At 46.0% G+C, this 16904-nt stretch overlaps 2 protein-coding genes across 2 annotated transcripts in view; one reads left to right on the top strand and one right to left on the bottom strand.

Annotated features, from left to right (window-relative positions):
• Window positions 1–373: 373 nt before the first annotated feature.
• LOC101770356 (DNA primase small subunit) lies at window positions 374–5629 on the bottom strand. The gene is made up of 17 exons (XM_022828654.1): window positions 5379–5629; window positions 5193–5301; window positions 4295–4439; window positions 3776–3826; window positions 3513–3688; window positions 3333–3410; window positions 2926–2987; window positions 2779–2830; window positions 2640–2696; window positions 2436–2547; window positions 2200–2321; window positions 1941–2066; window positions 1795–1852; window positions 1458–1531; window positions 1298–1346; window positions 1086–1165; window positions 374–842 (listed from the first exon to the last, which is right to left on the bottom strand). The coding sequence occupies exons 3-17, from the start codon at window positions 4413–4415 to the stop codon at window positions 780–782; spliced, it is 1281 nt and encodes a 426-aa protein (XP_022684389.1). The 5' UTR covers window positions 4416–4439; window positions 5193–5301; window positions 5379–5629; the 3' UTR covers window positions 374–779.
• A 9960-nt stretch (window positions 5630–15589) lies between these two features.
• The window catches only part of LOC101769948 (NAD-dependent protein deacetylase SRT1), a 14622-nt gene continuing 13307 nt past the window's right edge, over window positions 15590–16904 (top strand). The window contains exon 1 of the mRNA XM_022828255.1: window positions 15590–15683. The gene's annotated coding sequence lies outside the window, so the exon portion shown is untranslated. The remainder of the gene's footprint in view (window positions 15684–16904) is intronic.

Raw genomic sequence — 16904 nt, 5'->3', positions numbered from 1 at the left:
CCCTAAACTTTAACACGATCAAATGTTCGGATACTAATTAGGAGGACTAAACATGAGCCAATTACAAAACTAATTGTACAAATTAATCCATCTATTAAGATTAATTAACATGATCGAACACTAATCAGGAGGAGCCAATTACAAAACTAATTGTACAGATTAATCCATCTATTAAGATTAATTAATTTATCATTAGCAAATAGTTAAGATTAATTAATTTATCATTAGCAAATAGTTACCATAGCGCCACATCATGATTTAGACTTCATAGGCTTCATCTCGCGAATCCATGAATCCATCTGTTCAATTATTTTTATAATTAAACTATATTTAATACTTCCGATTAGTATCAAACATCCGATGTGACAGGTGCTAAAATTTAGTGGGATGTATAACACCCCTTTAATACCCAAAACATGCATCTGGATTCTCTCTTTAAATTTAATTGCTCAACATATATATAGCCCAAGTTACAGGGTATAGCTTTGGCACCGTCGACCAGCAATGAAACCCACATATGCCTACAGGTAGGCATCAGCAAATCCTCACAAGTACAAGAAAACTCTGATCGCACTCGATGGCTATAGCTTGGAACTGACATGGTACAATTTCGGGACGCACAACACCAACTGGCAGCATCATGGAATAATCGACTATTCTTCCATGCAAAGAGCTTCGTGTTCAGTTGAAATACTCTTGGTGGGTGCTGATTGAGGTCGCACAGGTGGAAATATGGGTTACTGGCCTACCGAGTTGTGGTGTGCCTGCACATGTAGATTTTACCAATTCAAGGAATTCTTGGACTGCTGGAGCTTTGCATTGTACGTGCTTTCCAGTTCCTCCTGCAAAATTTCATGGCCAGATAAAATTCAGACACGTGGCTTTGTAAATGTCCTGGATACCGATATAGCAAAGCTTTAATTTCTTGGTAAGAATATGTTCAAGCTCAAGATCAAATGGTTTCAAGCATAGCTTTAACTTTTGAGGAGAAGTTATGTTATATTTGCCTAAGATATTACCGCCAAAGATCTTTTGCAAGGTTTCAATTATCCACATACTTGCTATGAATGAACTGCCACTCATACCTTGCACGCTTTCAGCAGCGGTTGCAGAAACGAAGTTCTGAAAAACCTGATGGATTTCTCAAGGGACGTTCTTTCCCAATCTGTAACTCATACAAGGATTATGCAAAGAGGGTGTATTAGGCAAGGTTGCATGGTACTACAATGCTCTTTTTTGCAATTACAAATAATACACTTTAATACAAATCACGGAAGGTGCATACATAATCACTTACTATTTTCAGAATCTGTCTGAAAACTAGCAGCATTGAGCTCTCCTAAAAGCTGTATAAGTAAGCTTTCACAGATCAGCATTGTACCATGATACTCAGAAGAATATGAAATGTCAGGGCACGGTCTTAATTCATGCTAGGCATATGGAGTTATGGACCATACTTGTGATAGAGTAGGAACAGCTGTAGGATCAAAATCCTCGCAATTATTGGGATCAATTGGAACACAAACACGACCTAAAAAAGAAACAACAAACATTTATCAGCAATAAGGTGCATTGTGTGACAAAAATTTCCAGCAGTTCTTAGAATAGTAAAGTTGACTCATCAAAATAAACTAAATTTGTTTCTTAGAATAGTTCAGTTAAGTGCCCCATTTGTTCTGCAGTCTAGAGGTTTCAAATGGACATGTATGTATAACCTTCTCTTGAGATGAGAGATGCCACCTTAATATCACATTACAAACTAAAACAGGAATTGAATGCATTATGACTTTTTACCTGTCTTTGGGTGTATACAAAAGGGAGCTTTTAGTAAATGATTCATGTGCTTTGATACCTGGCACATGTATAAAGTTGATTAGGAGTGAGAACAACCTTCGATAGTTATATTACTGCAAACACATACAACTGATGAATTTCCTTACCTCCATGTCAAGTCTAGGATATGTGTATAAGAAGACAATCTCTTCCACACATCTCCGAAGCCCCTGAGCATGAAGCATATAACAATTAGTAATATAGAACATAATAGCATGAATCAGCAGATGCAACTGTAATTGAAAATGTGGAATATTACACAATATGATGAAATAAAAAGAAATAAATAGTGATTGTTAAACAGACATTTAAACAGACAAATGTCCAAACAAAAGTGAATAGGACTGCAGGAGATTAAACATGAACCTTGTGCTTTCCTGACTGTAAGGTCGTCTTCAATTGCTTCCATCTGGCTGCATTGACATCTTCCTTTGAAATAGATGTTGATCTATTTCTCTGCCACTTGTCATGGAGCTCACTAGCAACATCTAGAAATGAAATCCACTTCAGAATGATGAACATATTTATGCCATGCAAAACAAGAAATGGTAGATTTCATCTATATCAGACAAATGTTCATTTCTTATGGCGCATTTTCTTACTTTCATCAGGGATGAGATCAAGTATCTTCTGACATCTATCCTCTGACGCAAAGAGTTGTTGGCTAAGTAGCAACTTATCTTCAAAGAAGCTTTCAAGAACATCCGTGTACGACTGTCTGCAGGCACATAATTACATAATAATCAACTTAGCTCTTCTATTTGTGTTGGTAGAACAAACAAATTGACGAGACAATTAAGACATACGCAAGGATGGAGGACAGGCCCAGCCAAGGATACTTTCTTCAGTGCATTTTCACCACCCTAAGATAGATTCATAGAGTTAAATATATTTCCATAGGGGGATAACAAATGGCATCTAAAGTCATGAATGATGAAGCATCACCTTGTAGACTCGAAAGTAGTCAGCAACCGCAGCCCTTTGTTCATTGCTGAGCCTAACGGGAGAGCACAGGTGTATTTTAGGATCATTAGACATAAGAAACAGATAGAAGTTAATTCAAACATACTTTCTTGCTCTGCTATCACAGACCCAGCAATGGACACCACGACGGCCACTGTATACCCACAATATGTGATTGAAACCAAAATCATCTGCAAATAACAATTATAGTTAGTAAACAAATTATACTACAGTAGAAGTAAACCAACTGCAAATATGAACGTCGTGCAGATAAATCTGCAAAAGTGGGTAGTTCATGTTATGACTCATTGCATGATAAAATGACATGCCTCTAAGCGAAGTATCCAGAATTTTGATAGCAATGGTCATTAAGGGCCAGCAGTCCAAGCAGACATCAGCTCCAGAGCAGCAGTAGCGAACATCATCATAATCAGATATATCCTGGGATGAATAAAAATGTTGACAGCTTGCAGTTGCACAAGAAAGCGTGCACAGATAGAATGAAAAGGGAAAGAAAAGAAATGCAAGATTCTTACAATGTCAAAAATTAGTTCCCTTTCCACAGGTACAAAGACATTATTGCCAGATTGGGCATAAGCATGACGCTTTGCAGGCTACACAAAAACCACAATTCATCAGGAAGTAGCAAACAGAGGGTAAGGTAGGAAATTAGAATGAAGGAAAAAAATGATATGTTCAGTGATGTTGCATCATACATCTACGCTGTAGACAGGCCCAATATCAATCTTGAAAGGGCACTTCTCCTTAATAGAACTCTCCAATTCAGAAGCACTATCAAAGGACTGGAACCGCAGGTAGATGTCATTCTCTAGTGTAAATGAAAACTCCCGACGTCCAACATATGACTGATCACATCCAGGGTGCTTTCCATCTATAGAGAAACAAAATTTGGGTTAATCAAGACATAGACAGAGAGTAAGCCTAACCCTAACAAAAGAACCAGGATGTGAGCACGAACCATTTCCATAGCAGAGCCATTTAAAGAAATCACCGTATGGGAACAGCTTTCCTGCAATCGTATCACTGGTTGTTAGCAGTTAGCACAAGCAATAGCAAAAAATTGAAGACTTAACTAGTATCCTTACATAGTTGAGTAGGTTTCTAAATGCAAAGCCTCAATCAGGTAAAGAGCATGTCTAATTACACAAGATGAATTACAAAATGTGCTAGGTCTGAAGGAAAGGGGTATGGAAACAATTGCAAGTGGAAGGAGTTAAAGAACAATTCTTGTAGCAAGCAACTATTAGACATTGCTTCCACATCTTTCAGACGCCTCAATCACAGACAACAGGGAAAAAAAACACAAATTCATTAAAAGAAACACACAGATCCTCTACAGTGAGATGCAAGATCACAACCTTGTGCAGAATTAACAACAACAAAAGAAAACACATGGTTATGGACATATAGGAGGTACGGATCCTGTTTCAGTTTATCTTCCCCATTCCACGCTTTAAAAGGGAACGAATCACTTTACCATAGTAGACTCGGAGGTAGTCGGCGTTGAACCCCTCCGGCACGGCAGTGGAGGCTTCTACCTGTAGCTTCTGCTGGCAGTCAATCTCCATTGGGTCAACCTGCTCATCGTCCCTTCCCATCCTCAGATCAAAAACTGCCCGTGCCTAACAAAACAGAGAAATTCAGGTTAGATAAAAAGAAGCATGGACTGCATTTGCGGGTGGAAATGTCAGGAAAACCGAAGGACCTCAGCTGACAGGGTTGGAGGCGGGGGTGGAGACGTGGAGTTCGCGTTCCAGGCGCCAGCGGCTTCGGATCCACGAGGCGGCAAAAGGAAGGGACGGCGCACGAGACCGAGTAGAGAGAACAAGGCGAGGTGCTGGTGGGTGGAGCGGGGCTGTGGCGCGGTGCGGGCGCTAGCGGCACGGTGTTCGTTCCTCGAGTTGTGCCAAGGATGCGGAACAGAAGAAGGGGAAAAGAGGAGGGGGAATGGTGGGAAGGAGGGCGCCACTCCCGCCAAAAAGCCGCCACTGGCGCTCTGGTTCTGGGCCTCGCTTAGGATCTGGGCCTTGTTGTCTTAGTTTTGTTTTCTAATTAAAGCAATGTTTTCATGCATTATCGGCCCAGCCCATCAACACCTCAGCGTGAAATACGCGATTTGACCAGAGTTCCAGGATTGTACTCCCACATATGGACAGAGCCATCAGGATTGTACTTGAGTTGGAAACATAGATCAATCTTACAGAGCACAACACATAGATCAATCACAAGTAGTAGTATTATCAGAGGCTCAGAGCACAAAACATAGATCAATCTTACAGAGCATAAGACATAGATCAAGTAGTAGTAGTAGTAGTAAAACAGAGCGCAAGCCATAGATCAAGACAGGACACAGGAGCTCAGATGCTCACGCTCACCTCGCCCTCGACCTCGAGCACACCCGGACCACACCCTCGAGCCCGGCGCCGTTGACGTCGTCGCCTCGGCGGCTCCGTTCCTCAACGACGCGCGGCCCCCTTAGGAGACCTGCAAGAGGAGAAAAGTGAGGGAGGCGGATCTGCGAGGGGTCGGAAGAAGAAGAGGAAAGGGAGAAGGTTGTTTACCTGCGCAGCCGGAGCCCGGAGCCGGAGAAGGCGAACCGCAACGGTGGGGAACCAGAGAGTGGCGGATCTGCGAGGGGTCGGGGGGAGGAGCCGGGGAGGGAGGCGGAGGGGCTAGGGGAGGAGCGGGGTTACGGGGAGGGAGGCGGAGGGGCGACCGGCGAGCCGGCGGCGGGCGAGGACGCCGGATCTGAGAGGGGAGGAGGCGTCGAGGGAGGAGGCGACGAGCCGGGGGGAGCGCTGCGGGGAGAGGCCGAGAGAGACTGAGAGAGGGCGAGGGCGGCGAGGCAGCTCGATGCGGGAGGCGGGGACGCGGGGGGTAGGGTTTTGGCCGGGGTTTTACACGGCCTGCGGGCGACGGGCCGAGGCAGGCCTGGCAGGCCTTAACAGGCCGTGCCGGCCGTTGCTGGCCCACGGGCCGCGGGCCAAATGGCTCACTATCTGGGACTCACTCTGTTAAATGGCCTACCGAATTGTCTGTTAAACGGCCTACCGAATTGTCGTGGAAGCAGTGACAGGATATTATCTTGGTGCAGCCACGTCGTTCAGTATTTTGACATCTATAGCAGATGCATGGCGCAGGGATGAACAATCCAGATCGACCCGTACGACCACCATGTCCGATGCTGCTCTCAGTTTCAGTGCCTCGTAGGGCCGGGGATCCACTTGTCGTCTCTCCTTCCGGTGCGCTGCGAGGCAAGGGACGCCACCGACAGCCAGGCGCGCACTTGTCGTCAGAGCTCGAGGTTAACAGCTTCGGGATAGCTAACTGCTTCGGGCACGAACGAGGGAGCTCGACCTTTGGTCTGTGTCAGGATAAGAACAAGCAGTGTAGCAGTACCCTGCATGTACGTGGGCGGGCTTGTAGGCCAGGGCAGACAATTCCCTTTCGTGCCAACAGAAAGGAGACAAGGAAAACTCTGGTGGCGATCTGCAGTCCAAACTATGAATTGACGAATCCCCTGAAGTGGCCCAAAGGGCGATGAACACTTGAATCCTTTGCAGGTTGGTCAGTTAGTACATGCTACACGGTGGAGCTGGGCTTGCCGTCCTTCAGTGGGTCGCTCCGGCGCGGGGAGTCTCTCTCATTCACGCTTCCAAGTGCAGGACACCGACAGCCCCGCCGTCTCGGTCAGCCTGTGCCCGTGGCTTATCTCGAAACCGATGGCCTCCGTGGGCTTCGGCTGCCTTCAAGTGCATCTGCTTGCAACTCTTGGTGTGCTTGCATGCGTGCCTGGCTTCGTGACGCAACTTCGGGACGCTGGTATGCGTGCTTGCATGTGTGCCTGCCTGCATGCATGTGCCTAGCTTCGATAGAGTTCAACTTCAGTCGATGGCTTGGAACTCGAGGTTAACAATTTCGTGACGCTGGCACGTCGCGAGAGCTTACAGCTTCAGGCTGCCGACTTGAGTTGCTCAGTATTTCGATGCTGCTGAGTGACGTCGTGTCACTCTGGGTAGCTTTAGGCAAAATACAAAGTGGACTGTCAGTTTCGCTTCAATCGGTTATAATCTCTTTGTTTCTTATGGTGTTCGTGAATTTTATTTCATATCGAAACATGGTGGGCGCCAAATGTTGGGATCTGGTCTCGGGAAGAGTAAGATCACAACACAGAATGAGCTCTTTCTTAGCTTCGGACTAGAGAAAGATAACCAGTTGAGACAAGTGACCGAATGAGCAAATGGCCAAGAGTCCTTCCTCCCACCCCTTGGGCTTCTTTTATAGGGTGAAGGAGGTGAAGGTTATTTACATTTATTCCATTAGTGGGGTTTAATATTAGGTCCTTAGGCGCCACAAATGAGTCCCTAATCCTTACAATCAGGCCCTTAGCCCCCCTTTTCGGGTATCTTCTACACACAATGGGGGTCTCTAGCCTTAGTCCACCTAAGGCGCACCCCCAACAAGTATAATCTAAATGGAAATATTCTCAAATCAAATAAATATATGAACTGTGAGATAGTAAATTAAGAATCTTTTTGTGCCTAGTCTTCCACATTGAGGAACTTAAAATTATGAATAAAAAGATCATTAAGGGAAAGAAGAATCTTCGTCTTTGTTTGCAGTTGTTTGCTCTCTGAATTGGGATTCTAAAAGAAAGAGAACCTTCAACGACTGAAAACAGGATCAGATCAGAGCTTTGTTTACCTTTTCAGACGTAGCTGAAGTTTTTTCTTTTCCTGTCACACTATAGTATAACACGTTCTCTTTGAGAAAGGCATAATGGATCTGGAAAAAGAAACCTGTCCTATCTGAGTCCACAGAAGGAAGTCACATTTATGCACAATTCAACTTTGGAAACGGTTCCTCCCATTTTGTCTCCCTTATTAGCCAGTATGACATGATCTCTTTTGTTTTTTTGCAATATTACCATGACTTGATCGATGTTTCTTGTTCCTCATTTAAAGTTGGGTGCAACCACCGTTTAACGTTTGTGAAACTTGTGGTTGATGTTGATCTTTTGATGCATTGGAATCTGAGAACCGGTCGAGGTCGATACAGTACTTGTGGTGTTGTGGCTCCAAGTGGGTCTGAGTCATTCGTTTGAGATAAAGAACAATAATACGCAGAAAATGTTAGCCAAGACCCGAGATTCTCTTATTGGTATGGTAGTTTGTAGGAAGTACTATATTCCCAACAGAAGTTGAAGCAAAGTGTAGTCTGACCTCTTCCTAGTTTTTTGCCCCTGGGACAATGACTCATCTTCATATCTATTTGTCTTGCAGCTGATGTTTAACATTTTTTTTCCATGCCTACTGGATCTATCCGCCTCGCCTCACCGCTTATGTACACCTTGGAATCATCTCAACCGTGGTGCTCGAACATGGCTCCAGCTGAGTAGTTGTGCTGCAAAAGTGGCTATGTATCTGACACGAAGGTTTCTTCGTGGAACTTTACTAGGATCTTGACATGAAACATAATGGTAACCAGAAAAAAGATAGCCTTACTCCCGTAGTTAAATGTAGTTTACCGAGTAATATATTACCAGCAGAAGTAGAAGCAAAAGGGTGCCCTGCCTCTGTTTATTTGTTTATGCTGTTGTTCAGCCGACGTTTCAGGTCGTTCTCCATGTTCGCTTTTGCTCTGCTTCGCCTCGCCACTTACATGCACCATGGAAGATGGAACCACCTCATCTACGGCTTCGAATTGGTCCAAATTCTATCTCAATTTGTAGGGTATTACAAAAATCACCATATGTATCATATTGTTACTCCCTCCATCTATGTTTATAAGCTATGGTACGATTGGCATGATTTTCCAAATAACACTTTGACCATTTATGTATTTTATATTATATTGTTTATGGTTATAAAGCTATAATTATGGTCAAATTATTATAGAGTTTATATTATAAAAAAATAATAGTCAAATTATTGGTCAAAAATATTGATATGCGTGTGCACCTTATAAATAAAAATGGAGGGAGTATTTGGATTCGATCATGTACTCCCTCGATCCTCCATGTGAACACCGTGCTTTGACTAGTTGAAACCGCGATGACCACTTTTGTGGATGCCATTTTTCTTGCTGATGACATCGTTGTGAAGGATCCCTTATCGATGTTGTGTGGCGGTTAGGCTATGGTTGTGGGGTTGGCATGCTTGCCCGTCCTTGGGATGTTGAAGCTGTTGCATCGCCATGGCAGAATTCTGGCAGAGGTTGTTCAGTGGGTGTGATGAGAGGTTTCTTGAGGCCATGATCAATATCGACTCAATGCTGTTTCTATGCGATATGGATCGTCAAGCATCAAATAACTGTTTTCTTGCAGGACATTTCGGACATCAAGAGTTTCTAACTAGACAAGTGACGTGGAAATTTGTTGATGGACAACTATAAAGCAAATTTGAAGCAAGGACATAGAAGAAGTTTGAAATTTAGCATTTCTAACTCTTTCTTAGTCTTCTAGCTTTCTATTTTGTTTTTTTGTCTCCTAGCTTTATATCTTGTTTTTTTTTCTTGTGTTCCCTTATTTTGAAATTTAGATTCTATGAATTCCTGTAACTTTTGGCTATGTATATCCACGTGTTGATATAGAGGTAGGATGTCTATCCGTTATTTAAAAAATATACTCCCTAAAAAGAATATAATTCTAATTTCTTCCTAAGTCAAATTATTCCAAGTTTGATCAAATTGATAACGAATGATATCAACTTTTATGACAGAACTTTTATGACACAAAATGGTTATACTATGAAAATATTTTTTTTAACCTATCTAGTGGTACTTAATTGTAGTGGTACTTAATTGGTATCATAAGTCTATATATATTTTTGTATTAACTCAGTCAAACTTGAGATTATTTGACTTAGGATAAAATTAGAATTGTAATCTTTTCTGAATGGAGGAGTATGTTATTTTTTTAACAGCCCACCCTAACAACCTTACCACACGTGCACTAAGATGATTCTACTCGCCTATTAGCCGTTGATGTAGTCTTTTCTCAAATATATATATTTCTATCGGTGTCTAACATTTTTGTATGGTTTTCACCGGAATAATCATATATGAAAAGCTTAGGCACAGTAGTAACATAAAATAATTTCAACACAAACATGATGACTAAGCATACTCCAACAACCAGAATAAACTTAACTCAGATAACATGGGTTGCAGTGGTTTCATGTTAGCGGAAAAAGGGTAAATAAGTTGAGCAAATGTGAGGCAGGTGGTTTTTGCGACAAAGTCTAATAGGAGTAGGCATTTGCCAGGTAATACTTTGAAATCGTAAAATCCAAGTGGAGTGGTCAAATAATATTTTGAGCGGATTTTACAATTTTTTTCATGTTAACTTAGTAAAGTGCACGTGCGACACGCACATGTTTTTTTAAAATCTATTAAACATGCCTTTTATTTTCATAGAACACACGTAGTAGGGGAAAAAAGGACTTAGTCAACTTATACGTAGAAGAAAACAATTAAACCCATCCAGATATCATGATAAGATAATAATTAAAATTCCAATATAACATGAAGTAGCAGAATTAATCGAACAAAAGGAAATAAATGATCGAAACAGTCATAAAAAGTGCGCAAAAATTGGCTAAATATCTGAAAGAGTTATAGTCAGGTACAAAACTTAGGAGGCAGCGAAAAATTCTGCATCATCATCGTTTCAGCATCCCCACGCAGTCTCCTTCGGCGTCCCCAAAAACTATAGGAAGCTTCCATTTCTCCTTCTGCAGGTGGCATGCAGTCAAACATTCTCTCTTGCTTCCACCATCCCAAGCAAAGTATGCATATATCACAAAGAGCCTATTGTAACATCGTATCACTACTAGAGAACTGACCTTCCATCCTACCCCTTTTGTCATGGTTAACATTGGATCCGTGATTAAAGTGGCTTTAGTTCCGGGTCAAAAAAGAGGAACTGAAAGAACAACGATAGGAGAGGCTTTAATTCCGGTTGAAAAGATCTGGCACAGACGCCCCCTTTTGTCCCGGTTAAAAATTCCAACCGGGAGGCTTTTGTCTCGGTTGGACCAACCAGGACAAAAGGGGCCACGCGGCCCTCGAGGCATCGCCCTTGACCTTCTTATCCTCCCTACCAGCGTCTTCCTTATCCACCCACTCTTTCTCTCCACTGTGCTCTCATCATCTCCTCATCCCTCTCCTCTTCTCTCCACTACTCTCCTCCACTGCTTCTCCACCGCCGCCCCCTCCCCCTCTACTACCCCTCCCCTTCCCCCACTACTCGCCTCGCACTGGCAGTGAGGAGCGGCAGTGGGACGAGGGCAGGTGGCGGCGCACGAGCGTAGGTGGGAGGCCAAGCGGCGGGCGGCGGGCGGAGGCCAAGCAGAGAGCGGTGGCAGAGACCAAGCGGCGGGCGGCGTGGAGGTGGGCGCGGGAGGAGGCTGGTGGCAGCGGGGCGGAGGGGCGTGTGGCGGCGGCGGGCAGTGGCGGGGCGGAGGGGCGGGGGTGGGCTGCCGGCACGGTGTTTTTTATTTTTTTTTCCCAATCGGGACTAAAGGACCCAGGACTAAAGGACCTCCTTTTGTCTCGAATAATTAGTTCCAGTTAGGCATTGGAGAGATATGCTCCTTCCCAATCGAGACTAATAGTCAGTTTTCTACTAGTTTATGTTTGTTTAAGTAGAGTTTAATAGACAACATAAGTTCTCTACCTAAGGGAAAAGTTAGACGCACTCCACCAATACTACTTAAGTTTATATCTATATCTGTACTATTAAAAAAATGAAAAGGCCATGTTTTTTCGTACGTCGTGCCTTTCGGTCTGCTTCGTCCCACCATAAATTAATTTTTAGTCGTCCGATACACTCCTCCCTCCTCTCCCTCTCTCTCCTCCCTCCGCTCGCTTCCTCTCCTCCCCACTCTGCCTCACCCACGCCCCAAACTAGCCGCCGCACCTACCGCCCTCCAGTCCCCAGATCCATCCATCCCCCACCGGCTGTCGCTTCTCCTCCTCCTTGCCATGACCTCCCCTGACCTTCTGCAAGCGCACGTGGACCCGTGCCGCGCACTCGCTCGACACGCCGCTGGCTCCCTCGCCATCTCCCCCGATGGCTCCATCTCCGCTGAGCTCTCCCACTCGACCCGCTCGCGGCCTCTCCTGCTCCTCCTCTCCATACTGCCCCTGCACGCACTGCATCTCCAGATCCCAAACGTCCTCCTCTCCCCACCAGGCAGGCGCGCTGCGTGGCCGAACAGAGCGAGGCGGTGTAGTAGTGCCGGTTTGCCCTGAGGAGGCGGCACGGCTGGGACAAAGTGCATCCATGACCATGCCGGGTTGTTGGACCAAGGCTGTAGGGGCGACCTCTTTGTGCTAGCCTCCCTCCAGCTGCATCGGCTTAGTGGCGGCAGCGGCACACGGGGCCAAGAGGAGGCGGGTAGCCGCTGGGCCTTGGCAATGTGGCCTCTGTGCGCTGGCCCCTTCCGGTGTCCCATAGATCCTCTTGCTACCGGCAGCGCTCATGGCGGAAGGGCACGGCCACGCGGTCGGTGATGCACCAAGAGGATGCGACTGTGGCGGTGTGGCCCCACCTCGGTGCATCGTCATCCCCGTCCCCATCTCATATACAATGCTACTACTACCGCGGGATATTTAACTATTTGCTATCCTTACAGATGTCACCTCTCCATTTGCCATCCTTACGGATGCATTTACATATTTGCCATCCCTCTATAAACGAAGCAACATATTTGCTATTTTCACTGATGTGGCATACCAACTCACCCGTGCCAGCGTGAATCAGGATGGAAAAAGACCAAATGCCTTTCTCCTGCCATCCGCGCGCCCAAGCCCCACTGCTCGCGCCAAGTGCTCCCTGCCCGGCCCCCACCACGCCCGGCCCCCACAGATTCCGATGACCAATTCCCCTAGTCCCTACTTTTTTTCTGGCGAACCCTGCATGCTTCCGCAACCACGATCTGACCCAACGAGACCCAACACCGCAACATCCTCGGCGTCGTGTATGCGCATACGTCGGCCGTGATCTGATCGGCGAAGGCGAAGCCAATGGTGGAGCCGACCCTCCTCGCGTCGGCCATGCCGGACCCCTTTGCGGACCTCCCCTTCCCCGAATTTCAGGTGCCTGTTGATGGTGACAACTTCGTCTTTGAGGAGGGCGAGCGGTACGGATGGCATCAGCAAGGAGAAAGGGGAGGAGGACGAAATGAAGCAGCGCGCGCGGCTGGTGCGCAACCGCGAGAGCGCACACCTGTTACGGCAAAGGAAGAAGGAATACATGGAGGAGCTGGAGGGTAAGGTGAAGGCCATGCAGGCCACCATCGCCGACCTCTCCACCAGGATCTCCTGCATCACCGCTGAGAACGCCGCTCTCAAGCAGCAGCTGGGTGGTGCCGGAGCCGCCCCGCCGCCGCCGATGCCGTTGTACCCCGCCGTGTACCCTTTGCCGATGCCATGGATGCACCCGGCGTATGCCATGCATGGATCGCAGATACCACTCATGCCAATCCCTCGGCTGAAACCCCAGCAGCCAGCACCTGCTGTAGCAAAGCCACCTGCCAAGAAGGCTAGGAAGGCAAACAAGGTTGCAAGTGTCAGCCTCCTGGGATTGCTGTGCCTTGTGATGCTTTGTGGGTGTTTAATTCCTACAGTAAATCGGATGAATGGCTCAGTTGATGCCAGAGAAGGTGCTAGATTTGGTCCATCTCATCATGGGAGGGTTCTGGCTGTTGAGGGTCCTCGTGATAGTGCAAATTGGATGTCAAAATCCAGTGCGCATATTGAGTGTCAAATATCAAAATTTCTCGGAGAGGAGCGAGGCGGGGAGGACTTCCGACGAGGGCAGAGGGGAGCACAGTGGGGAGGAGTCCGGTGGCGCGACGGCAGGGAGCGGGGGTCAGGGAGAATGTGAGTATAGCAGTGGGTAAGGAGCACTCGCGGTGAAAAAAAGTAATTGGTTTTCGGCAGAAACATCCCCCATCTCGCGATTTTGATGGGTCTGCACCCTATCATCTTCCTTAAATACATGACACGTGGGTGCGGCATAAGGAGTACGGTGGTCCCGATTCGAGTGAGAAAAGTTTTCAAATGTTTTCGATCTTTATAGTAATCTATACCTATACCTAATATTAAAGTGCGGTTGTTTCTTTCAACCGTCATGGTTATTTTGCAAAAAAAGTCCCTTAACTTTTTCGTAATCAACCCGCAATCCTAGGAGTTAAGCTGCCGTAGTTCATTTTTCTCTCTCTTGTTGTCTTCTTTCTTTCTCGTCCTGCACTCCCTTCGTGAGCCCAAGCCAAGCAAAACCGGCAAGCGGCGAGCCTACCGCTCCTCTTTCTGGCAGCCCCTTTGCTTCCAGTGCAAATTGCTGCAGGTGACGGCGGCTGAAGGCACTGGTGACGATTCCCCCTCCCTCAACTCCCCCAGTGATGCGGGATACAAGAAATCTATGGTGCAAGGCCATGGCTGCAGTGGCTGCAGAGCGCAAGCATTGAGGGAGTTGCCACTTCCTCTTCCTGCGCCGACGCCGCGGGCGGCGGTAGTTGTGCCCTTCTAGTCCATCCTCACAGGTAGCGGGGAGCTCAAGCTTGGCATCCGAAAGATCGATTTGGGAAGCGAAGAGCTCGAGCTTTGTGTCTGAAGCTCAGTTTGGGTTGCAGGGAGCTCACTCTCAGCATCAGGAAGCTTGATTTGTGCTGTTCTTCGTCGTCAACCCGGTCATGTTAACCATGACCAACACTAGTGGTGACGACTGCGAGCTGCGGCACCACGGACGTGCGGGCTGCAGCATGAAGCACGTGCGGAGGCAGCACTAGAGATGCACGGGCCGTAGTGGGAGCTTGAGGGGCAGCATAGGTCGGGGGCAAGGTTTAGGCGGGCGGTGGCACGACAAAGGTGAGCTCGAGGAGTAGCGTTGGGAGGTTGGGCGAAGTCGTTGCGGCGTGGCCATGGCGAGCTCGAGGGGCGGCAACCCCTCCTGTTCACGTCCCGTCCTATGGCGGCCATGCAAGGCTAGGGGCGTGGCGGCAGGAAGGTGCCGGCCGGCGGCCGCCATGGATTGCCAGCCTGATGTGAGTCCCACAAAAAAATCTGGGAAGAAACGATCGAATGCTCCAACAGGGATTTGGCCAAGTCTTTGTAGGTAGAACATTCAGTCATCATGGACTATATTATGAGAAGCAAATTGCAGAAGAATACTTGCATTGGTTGATTGCTCATATTTTTTGGAGCAACTAGACCATGATGTCAGGCTGTCAGGCTCATGCATGAATTATTGAACATATATAATCAAGGACTGAGCATTTATTTTAGCCTTGCAGTTTTTTTTATAGGTTGAAAATTTTATGGATAATCTCTTATGTTCATAATAACTTGTATATTCATAAAAGCTAAGACAGAAGTTGCATTAGTACTGAATCTTACCAGAAATTTTAATTCATGTTTGAACCAGATGTAGAACATATTACATATGTATAAAAATTGAGATTCCACCGTTCAAATAGGCCATGTAGAATTCAAAGGAGTTGTCTGCTTATTATTATCAGAGATATATACAAATATTATGAAACATTCTAAACCAGATTAGGAAGTGAAGCAAGAGAACTAGGAGCTAGTGGATGACAACTTGGAAGCTAAGAAACCATTGCAACATACGGGTATTTATACTAGTAGATTATAATATAGATAATGTGTAAGGGTCGAAGCGCTATGGGCCGAGCCCACCGTGAAATCAAGACCGGCCCAAAACCGTCGTCTCCTCCATCTAGAAAAAAAAAGACGCCGTCTCCTCCCGTCAGGCCGTCACCGTCTTCCCCGGCGGCCGCCAGATCCTTTTGCCGGCACCCTCTCCAGTGGCGCGCGCCTCTCTCGACGCCGTCCTCAGCCGAGTAAGTGCCTCTTCGCCCGCGCCACGGTTGAGCACTGCAGTTCTTGTATGCTTCCCGGTGAAATCTCGAATCTCTTCATGTGGCCGCTCCTAGGTATTCGTGGATCTTTTGTACGAACGATGCTCTCATGGAACTGGGGTTCCGGTATCAGATCTGCTGTAAATTCTCACCCGTCCGGGTTTAGTAATGCTTTTTGTAGTCCAGCTTGTGACAAATGCCAGGCAATACATTCCATTACCGAATAACCGTGTAGCATCTTGTTGAACTATGAACACGGCCCACTAGAGTTTTTTGTGTGATTGCTTGAAATCTAGTCTGCAATATCAGAAAGGGAAAATACATCTTCTGAGACAGTAGTATAATGGTTTTAATTATTAATATTTGATGCCAAATCACTGACCTATGGTCAATAACTTACATATTCAAAAATGAAGCATGAAGGAAGCTAGTCTTAACTAGCAGATGTTTCAATAATTTATAAAGTTAGAAAATGGATGGTAAATGTCTGTGATGAATCTTGATCAAATTCACCCAGTAGGGGTACAATCACAACCATTTGAGCCATCGTATATGACTATATTGTATTGTATGGAAGGGTGCTAATGCTTTGTAGGACCATAATATGCCACATTTCGTAGTTCATGTGAACCGAGCAACCCAGACGCAGACTTGTCAGAGGCTTGGAGCACTCATCATGTCAGCATGATGCGTTTGGCTGTGGCATTGTACCAGCTAGATGCTAAATCGTTTTCTTTTTTCTGTCGCGACAATATCTGGCTGTCAGTGATCACCATTTGGTTTAGATTTGGTTCCACGGACTAAAGTTTAGTCCTTGTCACATCGAATGTTTAGATACTAATTAGGAGTATTAAACATATACTAATTATAAGACCAATTGCACAGATGGAGGCTAATTCGCGAGACGAATCTATTAAGCCTAATGATTCTCTGCCCGTATATAGAATATACAATAACTTGTCGCTGCCCAAGGTATGAAATACTTTATGGCTCGCTACCCAGGACTAGAGAGTCGCCACCCCATCTTGCCATGTGGATCCGCCCATAAAGACTGTCACCTCTTCTCTTTTAGTAGCGATGAGTTATATATATTGCACTGTGCAAATTGCACGCAGAGGCTGTTCCTTAGTAAATACCAATGCTTGACCTTACCATTACAGTTAGTAACTGTATTACCCGGACAATAAACCACTGCTCTACCTG

The sequence above is a fragment of the Setaria italica genome, chromosome VII (genome assembly GCF_000263155.2).
Source record: "Setaria italica strain Yugu1 chromosome VII, Setaria_italica_v2.0, whole genome shotgun sequence".
Taxonomy (NCBI): domain Eukaryota; kingdom Viridiplantae; phylum Streptophyta; class Magnoliopsida; order Poales; family Poaceae; genus Setaria; species Setaria italica.
The sequence above is the reverse complement of the archived record's forward strand: the minus strand, read 5'-3'. Positions and strand labels throughout refer to the sequence as shown.